The sequence below is a fragment of the Panthera pardus genome, unplaced genomic scaffold, assembly GCF_024362965.1.
Source record: "Panthera pardus isolate Hobbes unplaced genomic scaffold, ASM2436296v1 HiC_scaffold_24, whole genome shotgun sequence".
In the NCBI taxonomy this organism is placed as follows: Eukaryota; Metazoa; Chordata; class Mammalia; order Carnivora; family Felidae; genus Panthera; species Panthera pardus.
Window position 1 is genome coordinate 26,349,700 of NW_026526810.1, and position 23,556 is coordinate 26,373,255.

The 23,556-nt window shown below is 48.5% G+C and overlaps 1 protein-coding gene across 5 annotated transcripts in view; it reads left to right on the forward strand.

The window, feature by feature from the left end:
* The first annotated feature begins 1,049 nt into the window (after positions 1-1,049).
* The window catches only part of GRAMD2A (GRAM domain containing 2A), a 31,283-nt gene continuing 8,776 nt past the window's right edge, over positions 1,050-23,556 (forward strand). For 2 of the 5 annotated variants that reach the window (XM_053888897.1, XM_053888902.1), the window contains exon 1: positions 1,069-1,183. In XM_053888897.1, the coding sequence (XP_053744872.1) occupies positions 1,143-1,183 (41 nt within the window). In that variant the 5' untranslated portion in view covers positions 1,069-1,142. Of the gene's footprint in view, positions 1,184-10,672; positions 10,718-23,556 lie in introns of those variants that run through there. The other 3 variants (XM_019441572.2, XM_053888898.1, XM_053888899.1) reach the window with 3 other exon arrangements.

Genomic DNA, 23,556 nt, shown 5'->3' on the forward strand with positions numbered 1-23,556 from the left:
AGGGTGAAAATGGTAAGGGCCTTGCGCCCTGATGGTTGCTCCTGTGTGATGACCCAGGTCACCTGCCATCTTCTCTGCGGGATGCAGAGGTGCTGGGAAGGCAGTAGCTGTCGAGGATACAGGTTACCCCTTATCCTCAGGCACCCTGAGGAAGTGGTGGTAGCTGGGTTTCTAAAAACTGCAGCTGGGGACATTTTACTGGCTTATTTGGACCAAAGAGTAGACCAAAGGCAGCAACAAGGGCCCCTCCCTCCTGCTCTGGTGGGTAAACTGAGTGATGTGGCCATTGCCCTGCACTTCCCCTTATGTCTTGTGCAGCAGAGGCCTCTAATGTAAGGGTACTGTAGGGAGACACCAGCTACGGCTCCCAGTTTCCAGAATATTTACCTCTGGGTTCCCTTTGTCCCCTTCTGTTTGCCAATGTCTTACCCCCTTGACAAAGCACTGAGGGGTGGAGACGGGTTTGGAAATGGGACTGAATCTTATCTCTCCAGACCACTTCTAAGAACCAAGCCCTACCTAGTGGGAGGAGGGTAGGGTGCTGCAGGCCAGGTAAGATGGGATAGGGCTTTGGCCCCATTCCCAAGGCCCAGGTAACTGTCACATCGCCCCACTCTGTCTTGCTTCCCCACTTGATTTCTGGCCATCTTCAGTCCCTCCGTAGGACCCAACTCTGGGAAAAGCATGAAAGCTCCCTGACTGCCCCACTATGCGGTTCAAACAGTTCAAAATACCTCGTTCCCTACTCCTGTCCCTTAGCTGCTGTGGGGAGACGCTGAAACCTGCCCTGGAGCTCAGAGTCGGGAGGATTTGGAGGAGGTCGGGAGGAGGTTGCTGCAGAGGGCACCGAGCTCCGAGACGGGTAGGGCCGAAGAGGAAGAGCCTGGAGGGGACCCAAGGCCTGTGCTCTGAGGAGCAGAAGGTGCAAACCGAGGCCTGGCCCCCGAGACTTGCAGGTCGGGAAGTGGGAGCCTTAGAATCTGCGCAAAGCTCGCGGCGTTCAGGAGGGAGTAACGGCCAATGGGCGGGGCGGTCCCGCCCAACAGCCAATGGGCGGGCGGAGGCGGGCCCTCGGGGCGGAGGCGGGCAGGCAGGCGCCGGATCTGGCCGCGCGGTCCCCGGCTCGCGCTGGAGGCGCCGCGATGACCGCTCTGAGCCGGGGTGAGGCCGCCGAGGCGGGCAGGTAAGGGGCTGGGGCCAGCGGGCTGGGCTCGGGGCTCCGGAGACCGCCGCGAGGGAACGCTTCCCCGCGGGGCGAAGCGGCCGTGGGGAGCCCCTGCTCCTGGGTGCCTTCTTCCCGCGGGGCAGGCACTTCCCGGCCACCGGAATTTGGGCTCCGCTCCCGAGCTGCGCTGCGCGGGCCCGGGCGCCTCCGGGGGGCTGCGAGGTGTTGGCTAGGGGACAGATGCCCCTGCTGTCTGCGCTCCGTACCTGGGGGATGAGCGAAGTCCCGGCGGCATCAGGATGGTGGAAGGCACCCTCCTTGGGACGCCTCTTACCGCGTCTCCGACACCATAGCTATTCATTCATTCGTGTGTTCGTTCATTCATTTACTCATTCATTCATTCCCCAGCCAGATCGATTCCCTAGTCCTGACTGCCCCTCACCCAAAGTCTGGTGCTTCCCTGCTGGCCCTCGGAGGGGTCAGCCTCTGTCCTTTCCCAGCCTGGTCTGCAATTGTAATGGCCCGAGGCGGCCCAGGCGGCAGCGTGGAGCTGTCCCAGCACGACTCGGCCGCACCCGTGCGCCAGGCGCGCTGGGGCCGGTCTCTTAGCCTGGAGATCTGATCCAAAGTCGCTTTGGGAGGAAGGAAAGTTCTTGGAGCTGGGGAAGGAGCAAGGAGGCTGGGCAGGCTGGGGATGGCGTTTCAGGTGACAGCAAGAATTGTGGCCTCTGCCCCTGGAGGTCTTGGGGTGCTGCGGGCTGAGATTATTTAGGGAAGACAGAGGCAGTGAATGAAGCTGTAAGTTCCTGCCCTTGCCCAGGTCCCAAGCCCCACAATCTGAGCTCTGGAGGACAGTCTGCTAGCTGGCCAGCTAGCAATGGGGAAGGTAGGGTGAATGTGTGAATCCTGTGCCCACCCCACACAGATTTTTGGAACTGGCTGAATACTTTGGGGCTCCCTCCGTCCTGTTTTCAACCTCTGTTTTCAGAGGTTGATGCGTCTCTACCCAGCTGTAATTTGCCCTTATTTGCTTTGCTGTCTCCCCTGTCCTCGTGATTGTTTAAGGGTGCCCCATCCCTGCAGGGATCAGGTTCCTAGAGAATAAGAGAGCGCCCTGACAATCTGTGATGTCTTTGTCCCATGTACACCTCTAGCTGGCTCTGAAGTCCAGCTTCTTTCAAAGATTTGTGGGGTTGCAGGGAGAGGTGGAGTAGAGGGTGTCCCTCCCACCCTGCAGTGAGGGGCCAATATACCTCCCTCCACAGTCCTCTGATTATGGTGGCTAGAATCCAGTCCATGCTGACAGACACTCTTAGGTTTGAGGTTACAGTTCAACAAGGCCACATAAGCAGTGAGCATCTCTGGAGCAAATGGGCAGGTCTGGGAGCAAAGCTGACAGACGCTGCCACTGAGCTTCAGGAGAGTTTCTGTTGGGACCAAATCCAAGCTCTTCCTGACTTGCCTTAGGGAGAAATTTCTGAATACCCTAGAGGCAACAGCCTGGGCCCGATCCACGCCTTGATGTTGCAGTTACTTTCAAGTTTCTGAACTTGGGCAAGTCCTCAAAAGGCTTAATGCAGACCAGAAAGACCTGTGTGCCAATTCATCCACCTAAGACAACCAACCTGAGGTTGAAAGTCAGCAGTACCTGAGACGGGTTTATGCCAGCCATCCTCCCTGAAGCTCTTCCCAGTGCCTACTTGGGTGGCTCCACCCCATCCTTAACCTGGTTAAGCTGTAGCTTTGGCCCCTGAATGCCATATTTATCAGACCAGCATGAAGACTCTTGCTCTGGGAATCAGAAGTGAGTTCTAAGCCTCATGCTGTTCCTATTTTGCTAATACTTGGGGAAAAGTCAGACCCCTTCTCTGGGTCTGCTTTGCTATCATCATAAGGTCAGGAGATTGGACTGTAGGCTCCCTGAGGGCCTTCTCTATGCTGTCATTCAGTGGTTCTGCTAATTAACCTCAATTTCCCCTCAATTTCCGGAGGTATTTTATGTCTTCACATAATTTCTTCTTTGCTATGACTACCTATGGAGCATGTGACTCTTGATCTCAGTCATGAGTTTAAGCCCCATGTTGGGCTTAGAACTTACTTAATAAACACACACACACACACACACACACACACACACACACACATACACACATACACACACACACACACACACACACACACGCAAGAGCCCATGAAATAAAAAATGGTACAGCATTCCACTTTGTTGTCCTGTGTCTGAGTTTGGACACCAGAAAATAACTTGCTTTTCTCTTTTCTTAAAAAGTGAAAATAAGCCCTACAATTCTGCAGCCATCTCTGGTGCCAAGTGTAAGTTTGGCATGAAGTCAGGCTTGGCCACTGTGCTGCTATTCACCTGGGTTGCAGGGCATCAAGCTGTCACCACCTGTTATCACCAACCTTTGAAGCTTTGATTAATCCCCCAAGTATTTACTAATATGGGAAAGGAAGGAGGAGGGGAGGGCAGAAGCCCCTGGGAATGGAGCTTCCTATTTGATAAGAAGTAACTACGCCCCCTTCCCTGCATACCCCCCCCACACACACACCCCAAGGCGTACCTGCCTGCTACAGCACAGATTCCAGAAGGAAGGCTTTTTTCCCTAAGAATATAAGCCTCTACAGGGTACACTGGTTCCTCCCTTCTCTCTACCACAGCTAAACATTTTTATTGGTTTAGAAATGCTTGGTCATAAATTAGGACTGGAATTTTAATAACCCATGGAGGTTAGGGCACCTGGGTGGTTCAGTCGGTTAAGCAGCCAACTCTTGATTTGGGCTCAGGTCATGATCTCACAGTTGGTAGGATTGAAACCCTGCATTGGGCTCTGTGCTGACAGCAAGGATCCTGCTTGGGATTCTCTCTTTCCTTCTCTCTCCACCTCTCCCATGCTCGCTCTTTCTCAAAATAAATAAATAAATAAACCCTAAAAAAATCCTATTAATAACCCACGGAGGTTATTAATATACTCTTCAAGTCCTAGTCCTAAAAGAGTGTTTCCTTGTGGGCTACCTGGGTGGCTCAGTCAGTTGAGCGTTCAACTCTTGATTTCTGCTCAGATCATGGCTCAGGTCATGATCCCAGGGTTGTGGGATCCAGCCCCACATCGAGCTCCTGGCTGAGCATGGACCCTGCTTGGGATTCTCTCTTTCTGCTCCTCCTCCCCACTCACACACTCACTCTCTCTCTCCATCTCTCTCTCTCTCTCTCTCTCTCTCTCTCTCTCTCTCTCTCTCTCAAAGAAATAAAATGAAAACAAAACAAAACAGTGTTCCCTAATATCCACTGGAAAATCACATAGTGAATTTTTAATTTAATTTTATATTTTGTATTTTGTGGGGTTTTTTGATATAATTTATTGTCAAATCGGCTTATATATAATACCCAGTGCTCATCCCAACAAGTGCCCTCCTCAATGCCCAACACCCATTTTCCCCTCTCCTCCACCCTCCATCAACCCTCAGTTTGTTCTCTGTATTTAAGAGTCTCTTATGATTTGCCACATAGTGAATTGTTTTTAACAGATGTCAATTTCTGGTTGGCACTATTTCTTTTTTAATCTGAACTAAGAAGCACATAAAGAATTAGTTTAAATCAAACATGAATTTCTTTGCCTCCTAACGGGTTGACATGGCACATCAATGGTATATTAAATAATTGTCAAAATCGTACTGTATGTCATTTCATTGGCATCCCTTTTGTCTCTGACTTAGGGTCGGAGCAGCAGTGTGGGTAGTATGCCTGAGCAAATAACTGTAACCAATTATACAGATTTTTTTTCTCTCTTCTGTAGAAAAAAGTTTAAATATTTCTACTATGTGTTAACATTAATTGGATTACTCAAAACTTGCCCATACCAACCCAGGCCACACAAAATGCTATTTAAAAATAGTTATATATATATTATATATATAATATATATATAAAATATATATAAAATATATATTTTATATATATATTATATATATTATATATATAATATATATATTTAATATATATATAATATATATATACTTTATATATATAAAATATATATTTTATATATATAATATATATATTTTATATATACATTATATATATAATATATATACTTTATATATATAATATATATATTATATATATAATATATATATATTATATATATATATTATATATATATATAATATATATAAGGGACACGCCCATCACCCAGCTTCAACAATTAACCAGGTTATGGGGCAACCTTATTTCATATATACCTTTCCCCTCTCTCACTCCTAGATTATTTTGAAGCAAATCTAAGATATTATTTCATCTACAACTGTTTCAGTGTGTATCTATAAAAGATAAACCCTTTAAAAAATATAACTATAGGGGCGCACCTGGGTGGCTCAGTGAACTGAGTGACTGACTCTTCATTTTGGCTCAGGTCATGATCTCACAATTTGTGAGATTGAGCTCCGTGTCTGGTTTTGTGCTGATAGTGTGAGGCCTGCTTGGGATTTTCTCTCTCTCTCTCTCTCTCTCTCTGTCTCAAAATAAATAGATAAACTTAATATATATGAGATATATATATATATATATATATATTTTTTTTTTTTTTTTTTTTTTTTTAATTTGAGAGAGAGAGAGAGAGGCAGAGGGAGAGAGAGAGAATCCCAAGCACACTTCATGCTCAGTGAGGAGCCCGATGTGGGGCTCAATCCCATGACCCTGGGATCATGACCTGAGCCAAAATCAAGAGTTGGTCGCTCAACCAACTGAGCCACCCAGATGCCCCAGAGTCTATATTTTCAACACATTTTGGTGCTGATCAAACTAAAGTTACGTTGCCTATCATTTTGAAAATCATAGGCTACATTAAAAATGTAATAAAAGTGAAATGCTGTCTTTCCAGAAACATGTCCCTTTGTTCAGACACAACAATTTTGCCCCAAACCCCAGGAATTCACAGACCCTCCCTGCAAGCCTTGCCTGGAATCCAGGATCCATTAGACTGTCACTGGGGCCCATAATGATGGAAGAAGACTTGGGAGGACTAGAAATAACCATTTTGCCCCATATGAATGTAGCAAGTAGGGACAGCTAATGGGTCTTGTAATATGAGACCCAGGAGAAGAGAGGTCAGGAGTGGTCATGGCATAGTCTCTGCCCTGGTCACACCTACAGTGGAGATCTAGTTTTACCAAACTAAGATGACAAAGGTCTGTTCCTTGGTGAAGGATCACTTGTTAGAATGAGGACCATTTGGGTGTTGAAAAGAACTTTCCAGCAGAACTTTCTGCATGACACGCCTGATGGATGATATTCACATGTAGGTACACATTTTTAAATTCCTTGTGCCTGATTGCAACTTTACCTTTTTTTTTTTTTTTAATTTTTTTTTAACATTTATTTATTTTTGAGACAGAGAGAGACAGAGCATGAACGGGGGAGGGGCAGAGAGAGAGGGAGACACAGAATCCGAAGCAGGCTCCAGGCTGTGAGCCATCAGCCCAGAGCCTGACGCGGGGCTCGAACCCACGGACTGCGAGATCGCGACCTGAGCTGAAGTCGGATGCTCAACCGACTGAGCCACCCAGGCGCCCCACCTTTTTTTTTTTTTTACTCACTGGACTATTTATTTCCTTATACCCAGTTTCTTGATATGGGTAACACTGAATAGTTTTCTTTTTTCTTTTAAGTCATTCCCAGATATGTAGTCACTGTGATAGAATGATAGGAAGGGGCTGAGCCAAAGACCTGGATTCAAATCCTTTCTCCACTGCTGAATTACTACTGGTTCTGAGCCTCCCTGTCTTCATCCATAAAACAGAGTCATATCTGGCCCACTTCAAATGTTCTCAGGCTGTGTAATTGCCTGAGACACAGTAGGTTCTCACCAAAAATTAGTTTCTCTGCAATGCTTCCAGCTTTGAGAATCTGAGACCACACCTCTGATGATCCAGTCCCAGCTTTGAGAAATCTTGGTCTGTTTTCCTTTTAAAAAAATTTTTTTAAACATTTATTTATTTTTGAGACAGAGAGAGAGAGAGAGAGCATGAACAGAGAAAGAGGGAGACACAGAATCTGAAACAGGCTCCAGGCTCCGAGCTGTTAGCACAGAGCCCGACACGGGGCTCGAACCCACAGATCGCGAGATCATGACCTGAGCCGAAATCGGACGCTTAACCGACTGAGCCACCCAGGCGCCCCTCTGTTTTCCTTTTAAAGGTGCAAACTTTATTTTTCTGAAATGAACTTTATACTTGGTGATAATTGTAGATTCACATGGTCTCATGTACCTTTCACCAATTTCTTCCAGTGGTAACTTCCTGCATAACAAGAGCACCATAACACAACCAGAAAATTGACATTGACAGAACCCATTGGCCTTATTCAGATTTCACCAGTTTTACATGCACTCGTGCATGTGTGTGCGTTTAGTTTTGTGCAGTTTTATCACATGTGGGGATTTGGCAAAGTTCATTTTTAACATTTATTTATTTTTGAGAGAGACCGAGATAGTGTGAGCGGGGGAGGGGCAGAGAGAGAGGAAGACACAGAATCTGAAGCAGGCTCCAGGATTGAGCTGTCAGCACAGGGCCTGACGTGGAACTTGAACCCATGAGCTGTGAGATCGTGACCTGAGCTGAAGTTGGACACTCAACCAACTGAGCCACCCAGGTGATCCTAATAAGTAAGTTTTTAAAAGTATATTTATTTTGAGAGAGAGGGGGAGGGGGGAGGGGCAGAGAGAGAGGGAAAGAGAGAATCCCAAGCAGGTTCCATGCTGTCAGCGCAGAGCCCAACAGGGGGCTCAGTCTCACAAACTGAGATCATGACCTGAGTCAAAATTAAGAGACAGACATTTAACTGACTGAGCCTCCCAGGCACCCCAATAAATAAGTTTTAATAAATAACTGGATAAATATCATTTTTAAGGGGTGCCTGGGTAGCTCAGTCAGTTAAGTGTCTGACTCTTGGTTTTGGCTCAGGCCATGCCCTCGTGGTTGGTGGGTTCAAGCAACAAGTCAGGCTCCAAGGTGACGGCACCGAGCCTGCCTGGGACTCTCTCTCTCTCCCTCTCTCTCTCTGCTCCTCCTTCCACTGGTGCGCTTGCACTTTCTCTCTCAAAATAAATAAATAAACTTAAAAAAAAAAAAACATTTTAATTGTCACATAGCCTTCCCTTCCATGAATAAACCACAATTTCTTCATGCCCTATTGTTTTTTTCCTCTAACTACACTTCATTGAACATTCTTATACATTTAAATTTGTGTCCAGTTATTTCCTAAGAGTAAATTGTTAGAGGTGGAGTTTATGGGTCTGACGGGTATCTACTTATAAATGTATGTACCTTTTCTTTTATTGGTGTAGAAAATATTTGGATGTTTAATCTTGGAATTTATTTTTGTGAATTGTGTAAGATAGCCAATTGCCCCAATACCATTTATTGGACAATCCATTCTTACTTACTTGAAATACCTTCTTTATCATGTAGTAAATCCTTAGATACCCATAGATCATGTTCTGGACTTCCTGGTAGGACTCTCTGTTGGGATCTGTTAATCTTTCCTAAGCCAGTAAAAGCATGGTATTTTGATTGCTCTAGCTTTGTAGTTTCTTCTGACATCTGGTAAGGCAAGCCCTTGCATTAAATTTGAGATAAATTAGCTTCTTTAAAACTTTGAATCTTCCCACTCAAGAACATTTATTCGAGTCTTCTTTTTTTTTTTTTTCTTCGTGCAAGTCTTCTTTTACGTCATTCAAAAAAGTGTTTGTTGTTTTCTTCTCCTGGACTTTCTACATTTTAAAAGTTATTTTGGGGGCACCTGAGTGGCTCAGTCAGTTAAGCATCAGACTTCAGCTCAGGTCATGATCTTGTGGTCAGTGGGTTCGAGCCCCACTTCGGGCTCTGTGCTGACAGCTCAGAGCCTGGAGCTTTGGATTCTGTGTTCCCCTCTTTCCTCTCTGCCATTCCCCTGTTCATGCTCTGTCTCTGTCTCAAAAATAAATAAAGATTAAAAAATAAATAAAAGTTTATTCTTGGGTTTGTTTTTTTTTTAATGTTTATTTTTGAGAGACAGAGAGAGACAGCAAGAGCGGGAGAGGGCAGAGAGAGAGAGTGGGAGACCCAGAATCGGAAGCAGACTCCAGGCTCAGAGCTGTCAGCACAGAGCCCAATGAGGGGCTTGAACTCACGAACCATAAGATCATAACCTGAGCCGAAGTCGGACGCTCAACCGACTGAGCCACCCAGGCACCCCTTGGGTTTTTTTGTTGTTGTTGTTACATTTATTTATTTTTGAGAAACAGTGAGACAAAGCATGAGCGGGGGAGGGGCAGAGAGAGAAGGAGACACAGGATCTGAAGCAGGCTCCAGGCTCTGAGCAAGCGGTCAGCACAGAGCCTGATGCAGGGCTCGAACCCACGAACTGGGAGATCATGACCTGAGCCAAAGTTGGACAGAGCCACCCAGGTGCCCCTATTCTTGGGTATTTTATTTTATATATATATATATATATATATATATATATATATATATATATATATAGTAGGTCTACAGAGAAATGATTGACTTTTATGTTCATCCTGTAATAATGGATAGAATAATAAACTCCATAAGAGTTCATTATGTGTCTATTCCCACCACAGCTCTGCCTGGTCCAGCCCCCAAGTATAAGAATATCTGGGCCACTTTCTTATGTTTTTGTTTTTTTTTTTTTCAGTTGATTACATGTCCTCAAGACAGTTTATCTTACCATCTTTCAAATAAAAATTCTCTCTTTTTGAGGGGGGGCGACTGGCTGGCCAAGTGGGTGGAGCATGAAAGTCTTGATTTCCAGATGGTGAGTTCAACCCCACGTTGGGCGGAGGGAGAGTTTATTTAAAAAATAAAAAATAAATAAATAAAAATTAAATTCTTTTTAGTGTCCAAACCTTTTCTTATGTTTTCTTGCCTTTGTGCAATGGCTAGGACCTCCAGAACACTGTTGAATAATAGGGGCGAGAGCAGGCATTCCTAGGGGGTTTCCACCAGTTAGACAATCTGAAGTTCTCCCTAGAGGAAGAGGTCCCAGGACCCAGCAAGCTCCTTAAGACTAGGTCATCGCTCAGGAATCCCACTTAGCGGCAGCACAGCCGAGTTGTTCAGAGCCCGCAGCGGGGCACCAGCCAGACCCCGCTTCGGAGCGTCCCAAATCCAGGCCAGCGGCCGAGTTTCGTCGCGGTCACCGACCCAAGAGGGGGATCTCGGGTGGGCCGCTGGATCCTTTGACAGGGAGGCCAGGAGGTGCCGGCGCAGCGGCTGCACTCCCGGCAGCGCCCCCCGGTCGGTGTAAGCGTTTGCTCTTACGCCCAAGGGCCCATCAGCTCCCTCAAAAGTTGGGTCTGGCCGGCAGGCGGGGTCTCTGGCGCCAGGCCGCCGCCGTGGGGAGCAGGCGCGAAGTGCGGGGCTGGAATTCTGGGTGTGGCTGCCCTCCCGCGGCGCCGGGTGACCCTGGGCCTCTCAGCTCTTGCTGAGGCAGGCGCCGTAATGGACCAGTGGTTCTCGCCTGGGGTGGAGGAGCAGCAGGTGAGGGTGCTGGGGAGGGGTGGACCCGGGAGGAAGGTTGCGGGCCACGGCAGCCCCCCTCCCCCCAGGGCACCAGGATGGGGGATGTGCAATCCCTTCTCCTCCCCTCCTCCAGCGTCTCTGCCGTCTTTCACTGGTGGGAAGGCGGGATCTGACCTGTGCGGAACAACATCCTCACTTGTAGTCACAGGCCTGTCCTCACGCTACATCCCTAGGATGCAGTCACCACCCTGGGAGGGAGGGAGGAAGGAGGAGCAGGCCTTTAGCACCCGAGTCTGGATTCATACCCCCCTACCCCGCCAAGATTGTCCCTGGCTGGAGTTACCTATCTTGTCCTCGGCTGCTGAAGTGACTGCCTTCACTCTTCCTCCTCCTTGCCTCTCAGCAAACTTCACAGATTCCCATTCCTCCTTTTGAAACAACACTCCTGCGGCCTCCACTGACAGCCTCCATCCCTGGCTTTCTTTCTACCTCTTGGCTCACTCTCTCCTAGTCTCCTCCTCCCGGGGACACTCTCTTCCACACAGTGGAAGTGTTGTGCTTCTTCAGATCCCAGACTTATCTCCTCCCTCTCCCCCTCCTTGAGATGCAATTCCCATGCCATAAAATTCATGCTTTTAAAGTGTACAATTCAGTGGCTTTTAATGTGTTCACCAAGTTGTGCAGCCATCACCACTGTCTAATTCCAGAACAGTCTCATCACCCCAAAAAGAAACCCTGTGCACATTAGTCACTTCCCATTTCCCCTTCCCCCGGCACCTTGGCAACCACTAATCTACTTTCTGTTTCTATGGATTTGTCAGTTCTCGACATTTCCCGTACATGGACTCATAACAGTACGTGGACTTTTGTAACCGGCTTCTTTCACTTAGCAGAATGTTTTCAAGGTTCATTCAGATTGCAGCTTGTGTCGATACTTCACTCCTTTTTATGGCTCCATAATATTCCATTGTGTGGCTCTGCCACAGTTTATCTGTTCATCAGTTGATGGGTATTTGGGTTGTTTCTATCTTTTGGCTAATTATCATAATGCTGTGAGCATTCTTGTATGAGATTTTGTGTGGACATGTTTTCAGTTCTCTCAGGGTGTATACCTGGGAGTGCTATAGTAACTCTGTGGTTAACCATTTGAGGAACCACCAAACTGTTTTCCAAAGCCGCTGTTCCATTTCACATTCCCACCAGCAACACATGAGGGTTCCGATTTCTCCACATCCTCACCAGCATCTAATATCGACTATGATCTCCTAGTGTGTGTGAGGTGGTATCTAATTGTGGTCTTGATTTTGCATTTCCCTGATGGCTAAGGATGTTGAGCATCTTTTCATGTACTTTTTCGTCATTTGACATCACCTTTGGAAAAATGTTTATTCAAATATTTGCCCATTTTTAGTTGGGTTATTTGTCTTTATTGTTCAGTTTTAAGAGTTCTTTTTTAAAAAATTTATTTTAATTGTGGTCAAGAAAAGCACATAACATAAGATTTACCATCTTAACCGTTTGTAGATGCATTTGTGCAGTTCAGTAGGTGTTAAGCATATTCATATTGTTGTGCAACCAGTCTCCAGAACTTTTTCATCTTGCAAAACTGAGATACCCATTAAATACCTCTCCATCTTCCCCTCTCTCCAGCCCCTGGCAACCACCATTCCGCTTCCTGTTTCTTTGATTTCGATACTCTAGATACTTCATATAAGTGGAATCGTATAGTTTTGTCTTTGGTAACTGGCTTATGTCACTTAGTATAATATTTTCAAGATTGTAGGAGTTATTTAATTTTCTGGATATTAGTCACTTATCAGATACATGACCTGCAAATGTTTTCTCCTATTCTGTGGGTTGTCTTCACTTTCTTGGTATCATTAGCTGCACAAAATTTTGCAGTTTTGGTGAGGCTCAATTTATCTTTTCTTCTGTCTTCTGCTTTCTGTGTTATATCTTAGGAAAAGGTTGCCTAATCAAAGAACACAAAGATTTACACTTGTTTTCTTTTTTTTTTTTTAATGTTTTAATTTATTTTTGAGAGAGAAACACAGAGTGCAAGTGGGGGAGGGGCAGAGAGAGAGGGAGACATTAAAAGTCTGTGTTAGCTCTAACATTTTTGAGCTTATTTTTATATATGCTGTGCAATAGGGGTCCATGTTAATTCTTTTGCATGTGCATATCCAGTTGTCCCAGCACCGTTTGTTGAAGAGACTAATTTTTCTCCTATTGACTTGGTTTTGGCACCCTTGTTGATTCTCTTCTTTGTGTATCCACTTTCCCTGGGGGATCTTGTATTCATTCATGGGCCGATAACTCAGGAATTTATCCCTTTAGTCTTGACCTTTCTCCTGAGCTCCTTACTCACGTATAGCTTGACATCTTCACTTAAATGTTTCTCACACATCTTCAAGACTGAACTCATGATTGTTTCCTTCAAATATGCTCTTTTTACAATATGTTTTTCCCTGTTTCATCTTAGCAAGGCAGAGTAGTATTCTACTTGCTTAAGCCAGAAATCTACAGTAATATTTGGCACTTTTTCCCTTATACCCCATATCCAATGGATCACCAAGTCAGGTTGATTTTTATTCAGAAATATATATCCTGAATCCATCCCTGGCCCTCCATCACCACTGCCACCAAGTCTGAGACATCATCTCTCTGCTGGAATACAGTCTGCTAGCTGATTTGTCTCCACGGAAAATTTTCAACATATACAAAAGAGGAGAGATTGCAGGGTGGGTACCCATGTATCCATCACCCAGCTACAATACCCATCAACAGAAGATTGCCCCTCTTTCATCAATATTCACCTCTACTCCCCCTTTCCCACCTCCTTTGGGTTACTTTGAAGCAAATCTGTGTGTCAGAGTGACTTTTTTTTTTTAATTTAAGTAATCTCTGCACCCTACGTGGGGCTCAGACTCACCACCCTGAGATCAACAGTCACGTGTTCTTCTGACTTATCCAGCCAGGTGCCCCTCAGAGTGATTGTTTAAGATACAAAGTTGATTGTGTATTTCCCCATTTAAATCCCTTTATTGATTCCCTGTTGCTTTTAAGAAAATAATAGAAACCCTTACTGGGGTCCACAGGACCCTGCATGATCTAGCCCTGCCACCCTCTCCAGCTTCATTGCTCATCACTTCAGTACTTCCACCCTCCAGACACAAAGGCTCTGTTTATGTTCCTCATACACACCTCTGGCCTCAGGGCCTTTGCACATCCATCATAAACCCTCTACAATGACCCCTCTGTCACTCTCTCATTTTGGCTATCAGCTCAAAATGCTACTGCTTCTTAGGGAAATCTTCCCTGTTTTCCACAATTGAGTCTGGACTCCCTGATAGAGGTCCTCTTAGGACGCTGTGCCCTCCTTTTATAGCATATATTACACAGTTATAATTATGTATTGATTTATGTAAATATTTGCTTCATGTCTGCCTCTCCCACCAGGCATTTTGGGGATAGTAGCTTGCCTTATCCCTCTTAGTATACACAGCACTTACACAGAACTGAGCGAATAGCAGACATTTAATTGATGTTTGTAGGAGTGAGGCAGAGAGGCTGGTGGCCTTTGAGGACTGTTATCCTGCCAGCCTCTCCTAGGATAGGGGTTCTTCTGATCACAGAAGGGTCAGTGGCCATTTGCAGTTCACCCAGTTCCTGGCTCTGCTTTGTTTTTCCCTCAGACAACATTTGCTTGCCTTCCTGGGGTGAGGCTTTATCGCCCTTTTGTAGAGAGTAACTAGGTCCAGAGATAGAGTGTGTCTTCTCCAAGGCCCCTCAACAGTGAGAGGTACTTCTAGGCCTGCCTCTCTGTCTTCCTGCCCCCAAACCCAGGCTCTTTCAGGACCCTAAGTCTCCTTCAAACCTGCCTGTGTCCTGAGAAGAGCCTGGAGGATGCACAAAGCCAGAGGGATTCTGAGGTGGCTGTGAGGATGGTTGGAATGGGGTGCGTTGGATGGCATCCATGGATGGACAGAGCAGACTTGTCCCAAGGATAGCCACGCCCCCTGGCAGCCTTGAGTGGGGGCGTCTGAGCAGCTGAGGCTGCCTGTGGGCCCTCCCACAGCAAGCCCGGCGGAGGGTGGCCACCAGGAGCACAGGGGTGCTCTGTTTCTTAATGAATGCAAGTCTGTTTTTAGACCTGAATGACCAGCTTCTTGTCTGGAAATGGCCAGGCCCTAACTGGCTGGCCCAGAAAAAGTGGTCTGTGACCAGGTCCAGGGATGCCAGCTCAAACAGATGCTGCTGTAGCAGTGGGCACTATGGGATGAGGCCAGCTACAGGCAGATTACTCTCTGCAGAACCAGCTGCTTGCTCCATGGTGGCCTGGGTTTCATGAGAAATCCTGGACATCCCCAGGAGCAAAGCTTCCGTGTTTTAGCTGTTTGTCCCGTATGTCTCCCTGGTGACTGTTCTTACTCTGTAGGCCTTTGAGCTCTGGCCAGGAAGGGGGCAGCAACTCCTGGCCCCTCAAAGCCTTGGTGGAAGGAGGGTGGGGGAGGGATGCTGAACAGGGTTGGGCCTGAGTTGTGAGAGAGCCTCCAGCACTGCCCCCCAACCCCCTCTCCCCAGCCCCCCCCCCCCCCCCCCGGGGTGGGAGCAGTTATTGGGTGTGGCACAGGTGCAAAGAGGGCCCTGCCCATGGAGGCTCTCTGGCTGAAGTCCCAAGGAAAAGATTCAGTCATGCAGAACATGTGTGGAGCTTCAGGGTGCAGTTTGGGGCCTGGCAGTGCACCGTCTCTGCAGCTACACCTCTCGACATCCTTCAAGGGACATGACGGGATGCAGAGCTCTTAGTGGGGCTGGCAGGGGGTTGGAGGCTCAGTGGACAAGGCTGTGAGGACCGGTCCCCTCCTTGGGGCTAGGCCATGACCTCTCAGATCCCCACAGCAGCCCTGAAGATTTTCAGGTCAACAAGGGGATTTTCCCCATTTTATAAGGGAGCAGACCCAGAGGAAGGGGACTGGAGGCCACCTAGGAGGTCAAGGGCAGCCAGAAGCAAACTCAAGTGACTTGCTCTCACTCCAGCTCTTGTGTTTATGTTCCAAGGTCCCAGTGTGGCTGAACAAACTACACAAAGGAGCTTTTCAGCAGGGAGTGTTTGTTTATTCAGTACACAGATATTGAGCACTTACTGTATGCCTGAAGCTGTGTGTGGCCCCAGGGTGAGAGATGAATAAGAAAGATAGTCTAGTGGGGAGACAACCACATAAACAGGTGATACAACAGTGAAGATATCTGAGCAGACGGTGAGTAGAGACAAGGTGGGAGGGGTCTGCTCTCCCAGCCTACCAGCTGGCTAGGCTTCAGGGAAGTGTTGGGGGATGAGAGAGAGAGGGTCTCCATCTTGGGCAGGAGCAGGTTAGCTAAGCAGGACCCAGGCAGAGCTGGGAGGGCAGCTCATTAGCACTCCTCCTGAATGCCCAAGAGGAGTCAGCCTGAGCACTTTGATCCTGAATTCCATCCCTGTAAGGACCTGGGCCTTTCTAGTGTGCTGGGAGAGCCCACACCATGGGGGAGAGTTCTAGGAGCAGGGGAGAGTGGGATTGGAGCCCTTTAACAATTTAACCTCTAATTAGGGCTTGGCTAACTAGCTCTGGGCTCCACAGAGAGACCTGGGCAGTGGGCAGCATCTTGGCTGCCAAGAGTGGGAGATAGAGCCAGCCTTGCTCTCGGCCCTCCCAGCTCCCACTGGGTGGAGGGCCCAGAGGGTTCTGAGATCCCTGTAGGTAGGAGTTCTTGTAGGCACCAGAGCTCAAAGGGGTCCTTGTTCAGGCTGGACGCAGCCACCCCCAGAGGGCTATGCTAGCTCATATCTCCTCCTGAACAACTAGCTCTCCCAGTTTGTTTGGTTCTTTGAGCAGAGAAGATAAAGGCTTGGAGAGGGGTGGGAGGGTGGGAAGGGTTCTGGTCTAGGGAATCCTACTTCTCAGAGGGGCCCCTGCATGGCCATCTCAGCCCAAGAGACCCCCTTCAGTCTCCCCTTTTCCCTGTCTACTGGAGAAGCTTCAGGAGAGGCAGTGCTGGGGCACTGGCTGCAGAAGTGAAAATTAATGGGCTGAAAGGGGGGCAGACCTTCTTTGCTCTCTCCCAGCCCATGCACCCCTGCTGGTCTCTGCTCTCTGCTCCCTTTTCCCTTGTTCTAGACCCAGCTCCAGGGGCACCCGGAGGTTCTGCTCCAGGGTCCCTGCAGTATACCTCCCTCCTGCCTGTTTACTGCCTCTGGCTGCACACCTCCCATCTCTTATGTCCCCATTGGGATCCATTAGAAATGGAATCGTATGGGCCAAAGTTCATCTTTTCCTCCAAAGAGGCTGCTGGTCAGCTTACAGATGGCTTTGTGTGGGTCTAGAGCACACCATGGTTCTGCTGGTGGCAGCCAGGGTCATTTGGTACAGACTGTGGCATCTTGGGAAGCAGGATGCCTGGCCCTCCACATCCCCTTTCATTTCAAAGCTGCCACAGTGAGTAAAAGGGAACTAAGCACATTGCTGACCCAGGTGTTCTCAGACCTGCCCGTGGGAGGCAGGGTTTGTGCCTGCGCTGGGTGCCCGTCCCTCCTGAGTCCTTGGCCAGGGCTGCTGAGTGGGACAGCTGGATTGGGACCCAGTGTGTGGCCCCCAATTCACTGAACGCCACCCCCTTACACAGGATTCTTTCCCCATTTCTTGTCAGCAGAGACAGCAAAGCAGTGGTCCTACATAAGGAATATTTGCTTAGAAAATAAAGTGAGAGGCAGCTTCTGTGTAAAAATAACAGAATTATTTTTTGCAAAAGATTACCTTTTATCTTCATTTTATTTATTTTTAAAATTTATTTATTTGTTTTGAGTGAGAGAGAGAGAGAGGGCATGAACTCGGGAGCAACAGAGAGAGAGGGAGAGACAGAATCCCAAGCAGGCTCCTCACCATCAGCGTAGAGTCTGATGCAGGGCTCAAACTCACGAACCACAAGATCGTGACCTGAGCCGAAATCAAGAGTTGGATGCTCGACCAACTGAGCCACCTATGTGCCCCAAGTTTTATTTATTTTTTAAAAATAATTTTTTCAACATTTATTTATTTTTGAGAGAGAGAAAGAATGTGAGTGGGGGAGGGGCAGAGAGAGGGAGACAGAGGATATGAAGCAGGCTCCACACTGTGAGAGCAGAGCCTGACTCCGGGCTCAAACTCACAAACCCACCGTGGGATCATGACCTGAACTGAAATCAAGAGTCGTCGGCTGCTTAACCGACTGAGCCATCCAGACGCCCTATCTTCAAGTTTTGGAGTACTGATGATAAGCCTGACTCTATTGACATTATTCCAGTTTCCTTTCGGCAGAGCTCTTTTCAACTGGTTTCTGGGCTGTGTGTCAGGACTGTGGCCCTGGGAGGACGTAGGGAGGCTTTCGGGAAGGACACAGAGCCAGCCTCTGCCGCACGGAAAGCTGCTCTTACTTCCTTGGCACGAGCTAGTAAATGTGCTCTGTGACCTTAACAGATGAAGGAAATCTCTATTAACAATGTGATTCCTGTCTTGCCAAGGGTGTTCCTGGAACTTTAGAGGGGCAGGGTGAAGGCATAGGAGGGTCAGGGCCCTAGATCCAGAGCCCAGGCAAGAGGATTGGCCCTGAATTCCAGGAGCCATGCTTCTCCCTCTGAGCCACAAAAAAAGGAGAGAAGTGGGGGCAGGATTCATGCACAGCAGTTTCTTAACACTGGCTGCATGTTTAAAATCACCTGAGGGGCGCCTGAGTGGCTCATACAGTTAAGTGTCCAACTTCAGCTTAGCTCATGATCTCACAGTTTGTGGGTTCAAGCCCCACATCAGGCTCTGTGCTGAGCCTGGAGCCTACTTCAGATTCTGTGTCTCCCTCTCTCTCTGCCCCTCCCCCACTCATGCTGTCTCCTCTCTCTCTCTCTCTCTCAAAAATAAACAAACATTAAAATTTTTTTTTTAATAAAATCACCTGAGATCCTTTAAAAGCCTGAAACTGAACATATGCCTAACTTATGACCCAGCAATTGAAATCCTAAGTGTTTGCCCATAGAAATGAATACTTGTGTCCACACTACAGGTGCTGGAATGTTCCTGGCCACACTTTCATAACAGGCAAAAACTGGAAATTTCCCAGAGGCCCATCTATAGTAAAATTAACAAATAAGTTGTAGTATGTCCGTGTAATGGAATTCTAAACATTGGTGAAAATGCACAATAGCTACACACAACACTGTGGACGAATCCCACAGATGCATTGCTGGGTAAAAGGAGCCACATAAAAGGGTATGTATGGTATGATTCCGTTCATAGAAAGTCCACAAAGAAGAGGCAGAGGCAACCTGTGCTGTGGAAACCAGGGTGATGGTTATTCTTGTGGATTGTGGGTTGTGGGTGGCAGGTTGGGGGTGGTGGTGAGACTGAAAGAGGCAGGAGGGGCTTCTGGGGGCTGGTTTCCAAGTGTGTTCTATTTGTGAAATGCATTGAATTGTACATTTATTTTATGTACTCTTTTTTTTTTTTAAGTTTATTTAGTGTGTGTGTGTGTGTGTGTGTGTGTGTGTGTGAGAGAGAGAGAGAGAGAGAGAGAGATTGAGAGTGTGCAAGCAGGGGAGGGACAGAGAGAGAATCCCAAGCAGGCTCTGAGCTGTCAGCCCAGAGCCTGACATTGGGCTCAATCTCACAAACTGTGAGATCATGACCTGAGCCGAAATCAAGAGTCAGACATTTAGCCACCCAGGCATCTCTCCTACATATACTTTTCTATGTGTAAACTATACTTCAATAAGAAGTTGAAAATATATAGCTACCTACATGCTACTCCCAGAGACTCTGATTTAATTGGTCTGAGACAGGGCTCAGGCATCATTTTTTTGTTTGTTTTCTTAAAAAGCTCTACATGTTGGGGCGCCTGGGTGGCTCAGTCGGTTAAACGTCCGACTTCAGCTCAGGTCATGATCTCGCGGTCTGTGAGTTCGAGCCCCGCGTCGGGCTCTGTGCTGACAGCTCAGAGCCTGGAGCCTGTTTCAGATTCTGTGTCTCCCTCTCTCTCTGACCCTCCCCCATTCATGCTCTGTCTCTCTCTGTCTCAAAAATAAATAAACATTTAAAAAAAAAAAAAAAAAGCTCTACATGTGATGCTAATGTGTACTCAACAGGCTGCACATTAGACTTGACCGGATGGTCTCTCTTCTCCATGACGAAGGCGGTGAGCTGTGTGCTAAGCAAGAGGTCAAGGTAGAGATGGGCCATCTTTGTGGTCTGTGGGTTTGTGTTTTCAGGAACGTGTTGCTAAGGTGTGTTTTTTGTTTGGAGGAGCTCTCTTCTTGGAGGTTACAGGGCCCGGCGTCCTGGCCAGCTGCTGAAGGGGTGGAGCTGTTGCTGGGCCCGGCCTTGAGAAGGGCTGGCAGGTCCCACGTGATGCTCTAGTATCTCAAATGTCCATGAGAAGTCAACGTGGTAGACTCCCCCAAGTTGTCCCGGGGGACCCGCCTGTGACCTTGCAGACCCAGCCTGGCTTTCTGCTTCAGCATGGCCTGGGTGCTGCTCCTGCCAGGCTTGGAGGAGCCTGAAAGGAGGTTTCCCCTGGGGCTAGGGAGGCTTGAGTGTGGGCACAGGACAGTCCAGGAGCATGCCAGTCCAGTGAACACAGCAGTGGAGGCCTGAAGGGTCCGGCTTGTGCTTTCCCCAAATACCACATTGCATCCCTTCTGAGCCACTTTATCCTTTTTCTTTTGTCTCTCCCTCCCACCCGAGCTCCCCCTTTGAAGTGTCAGCCAGCATGGACTGAGTGCCTGGTAGTGCTGGGTCAGTGCTGACTGCCTGCTTCACGGGCAAGGCTCCTGGAAGGGACCGGTCTGCAGGTGACCCCCATTGCTCCATTCTATGTGCCTTTCCCTTCTACTGCCTTGATTTATCCCTCCCCTCTTCCCTCTTGGAGTGTCACCATCTCTCTTTCTCTGTCTGCTTCCCTCACAGTAGCAAACACTGGGTGCCTGCTGTGTGCTGGGGATACAGAGATGTATAAGACACACCCCTGGTGGAGCTCAGAGGCCACTGGGGGCAGCTGGATGTGTAAACAGACAAGGACAGTCTGGTGTGGTAAGTGCTGGGACAGCACAGCAGGACAGAGGGGACAGGGGACCACAGAGGAGGACTGACCAGCTCTGCAGGGGGGAGACCAGGGAGGGCTTCACAGAGGAGGTGACATTTGAACTGGGACTTGAAAGATAAGTGGAATTCTCCAGGTAGACAAGCATGGGAAGGAATTGCAGGTAGGGAAGATGTGCAGGTGCGGAGGGCTGCGGCAACAAGGAAGCTGGGCTCAGGTGAGCCTCAGGAGTGAGGCTGGGAAGGGAAGCAGGAAGCTCAGGAAGGCCAGCTGAGGAGGCATGAGGGAGGTAAGGTCAGCAGCAGAGTGGCAGGATCAGTTCTGGGCCCCAGGTGGCTCTGCTGGTGGTGCAGATGTGGGGGAGGGCCAGGCATGGTGAGGAGGCTGCTGCCAACATCAGGGAAAGGATGATGGTGATCAGGGCTGGCAGGTGCAGCAGGAATGGAGTAGGTGGTGTCCTGGTGTCATAGGTTCAGCTGGGGGAAGGCTCTTGGGCCTTTGGGGATTGAGTGCTGTGGGGGGTGGGGAGGAGAAGGAGGTGAGGCTTCTGCCTTGGGTAACCATGGAGGAAGGAGCCTTTCAGGGATATTGGGTGCTCAGAAGGAAGCAGATTTGGGGGGATGACACTGAGCTCACCTTGATGGATACATCCAGATGGCTGAAGCTCAGGAGGAGAGGAGGTGTCAAGGTTAGAGATTTAGAGATTTCGATTTGGGAGTATCTGCCTGGTGGGTGTATTCTGAGCCTGGAGGAAGCTTCCAGAGCAGAGTGTACACATGTCAGGTGTCCCGTGAGGCCTGGTCCATGGGTTCTGCAGGAGGCAGCTCGACTCTTGGACCTCTGGGTTCCCTCCTTATTGTCTCTCTCTCCCTCTCCTACCCTCTCTGTGTTCCCCCCCACACCTTTCTTGACTGGCCTGGCTCCTCTGCTGACACCCCCAGTGCTAGCTCCCCCCCCCCCCCCCCCCACAGCTCTTTCAGCAGCCCCGAGTGGCAGGCTGCACCCTGGGCTCCTGGTGTGATAAGCTCAGTGAGTATTTGGAAGGAAGGCTTGCAGGTAGGGCAAGCAGCTGTTGTGTCCACTGGAGAGGCATCCTGCCCCGGGATTGGGCTCAGCAGGGCGAAAGGGACTCATCTGAGGAGTTCCCCAACCTTTTCTACCTCCTCTAATGTCCAAAATATTGGGCCTCCCCTGCTGCATCCCCTTGATAACAAGAATATTTTTTTGTGGCTCTGATGGAAAAAACAGACATGGCTTTGAGGACCCCTGATACTACCCCACAGTCTGCAGGTGGAGGTAGGAGTGGGACTTGATGGGCAAGGGGGTTAGTTCACAACCCACAGAGTAGGGGCAACTGGCTTGAGGAGGTCTGTGTGGGAACGCACAGAGGCTGCCAGGAGAGTGGGGGCACCCAGGCTGGTCCCCATTCTCCAGCTTCCTGCTCTTGAAGCCTCCTTCCTGACCTTGTGCAGCAGGGCCCAGTTGGTCCTTGGGTGCTCCCCACTTTTTGGTTCTGTGGTGACCACCCTGCCCCAGACCTACCCTTGTATCTGATTTTGCTCCCATTTCTTTATTTTTACTCACTTAAATACTGTAGACTAATTAGTAGAAAATCTGACTTGATGGTTTTGCAAACCATGCATTTCGGCCACAGGCAGAGTCTCTGTATCAAGAGCATTATGAGGACAGCCAGGAGGGACTGGCCTTAACAGATGGACAGGTGGGAATGGCTTGTAACCATCTTGTTCATCATGCATAAAGGAGTTGCTTTTGAGTTTAAAGATACTTGAAAGTCATTTCCCCCACCCCCAGTGACTGTGTTTTACCACTGTTCTTTTCTTCCTGGAGATGCTGTGGGGAGAGCGAGTGCACCGCCTTCTTTTGTTTTTCTCATGGTCCGTCGCTCCTCCAGCCTTGCTTACTGACCCCACACTGTCATTCCTCAAACATATCGCGTGTGCCTGCTGCATGCTGGCCTTTCACCCAGCTTGTGACCTTCAGGGAAGGAGGAGGCAGAGTCCCTGCCATCTTGGAGCCCCCGGAGATGAGCAGTTCCAGCACTGACCCAGGGTGAAAAGTGCTAAGAGGGAGGCCAGGATTGGGGTGTTGTGAGTGTCTGCAGGGGGGGCTCCTCACTAGGTTGGGGGAGGGCTGAGGGCAGGCTCCTGTCCCTGAGCAAGACACACTGGACCTAAGGATGACTTCAGTTTAGAAGCCATGCAGAGGAATGATCATGAACGCAAAGTTAGATTATGGAACTTTTGCAGGATGACAGTCTTACCCAGGTGGTAGGGTTGGGATTCCTTTTCTCTAGGAGCCTTTCTGTGACTCTCACTCTGTCTGCCTTCTGGGCTCCTGCAGCCCTGATAGCTCGAATCACCCTTCCCAATGCCCGAATGACAGGCTCCCTGCCTCTGTGACCATGGCCAAAGTCCTTCTTGGGGTTTCACTCTATCCCTGGGCCTCCAGGTTAGAGTGTGCTCCTTAGAGCGGGCCCCATTTCCTTCTCTTTCCTTGTGGCCCAGTATGCTCACAAGCTGCAGGGTCTAAGCTCCCCAAGGACTCAGTGGCTTGACTTGTACAGTCTCTACCTCAGGGGCCTCTCCAACCAAAGCACTCAAACCAAGTGAGGAATCAAGAGATAGAAGACCTAGATGGAATTTGCCACACAAAAACTGAATAGTACCACAGCAAAACTAAAAGGCAAATGACAAACTGGGGGAGATGTTTGCAAAAATGAGAAATTAAGGATTAAT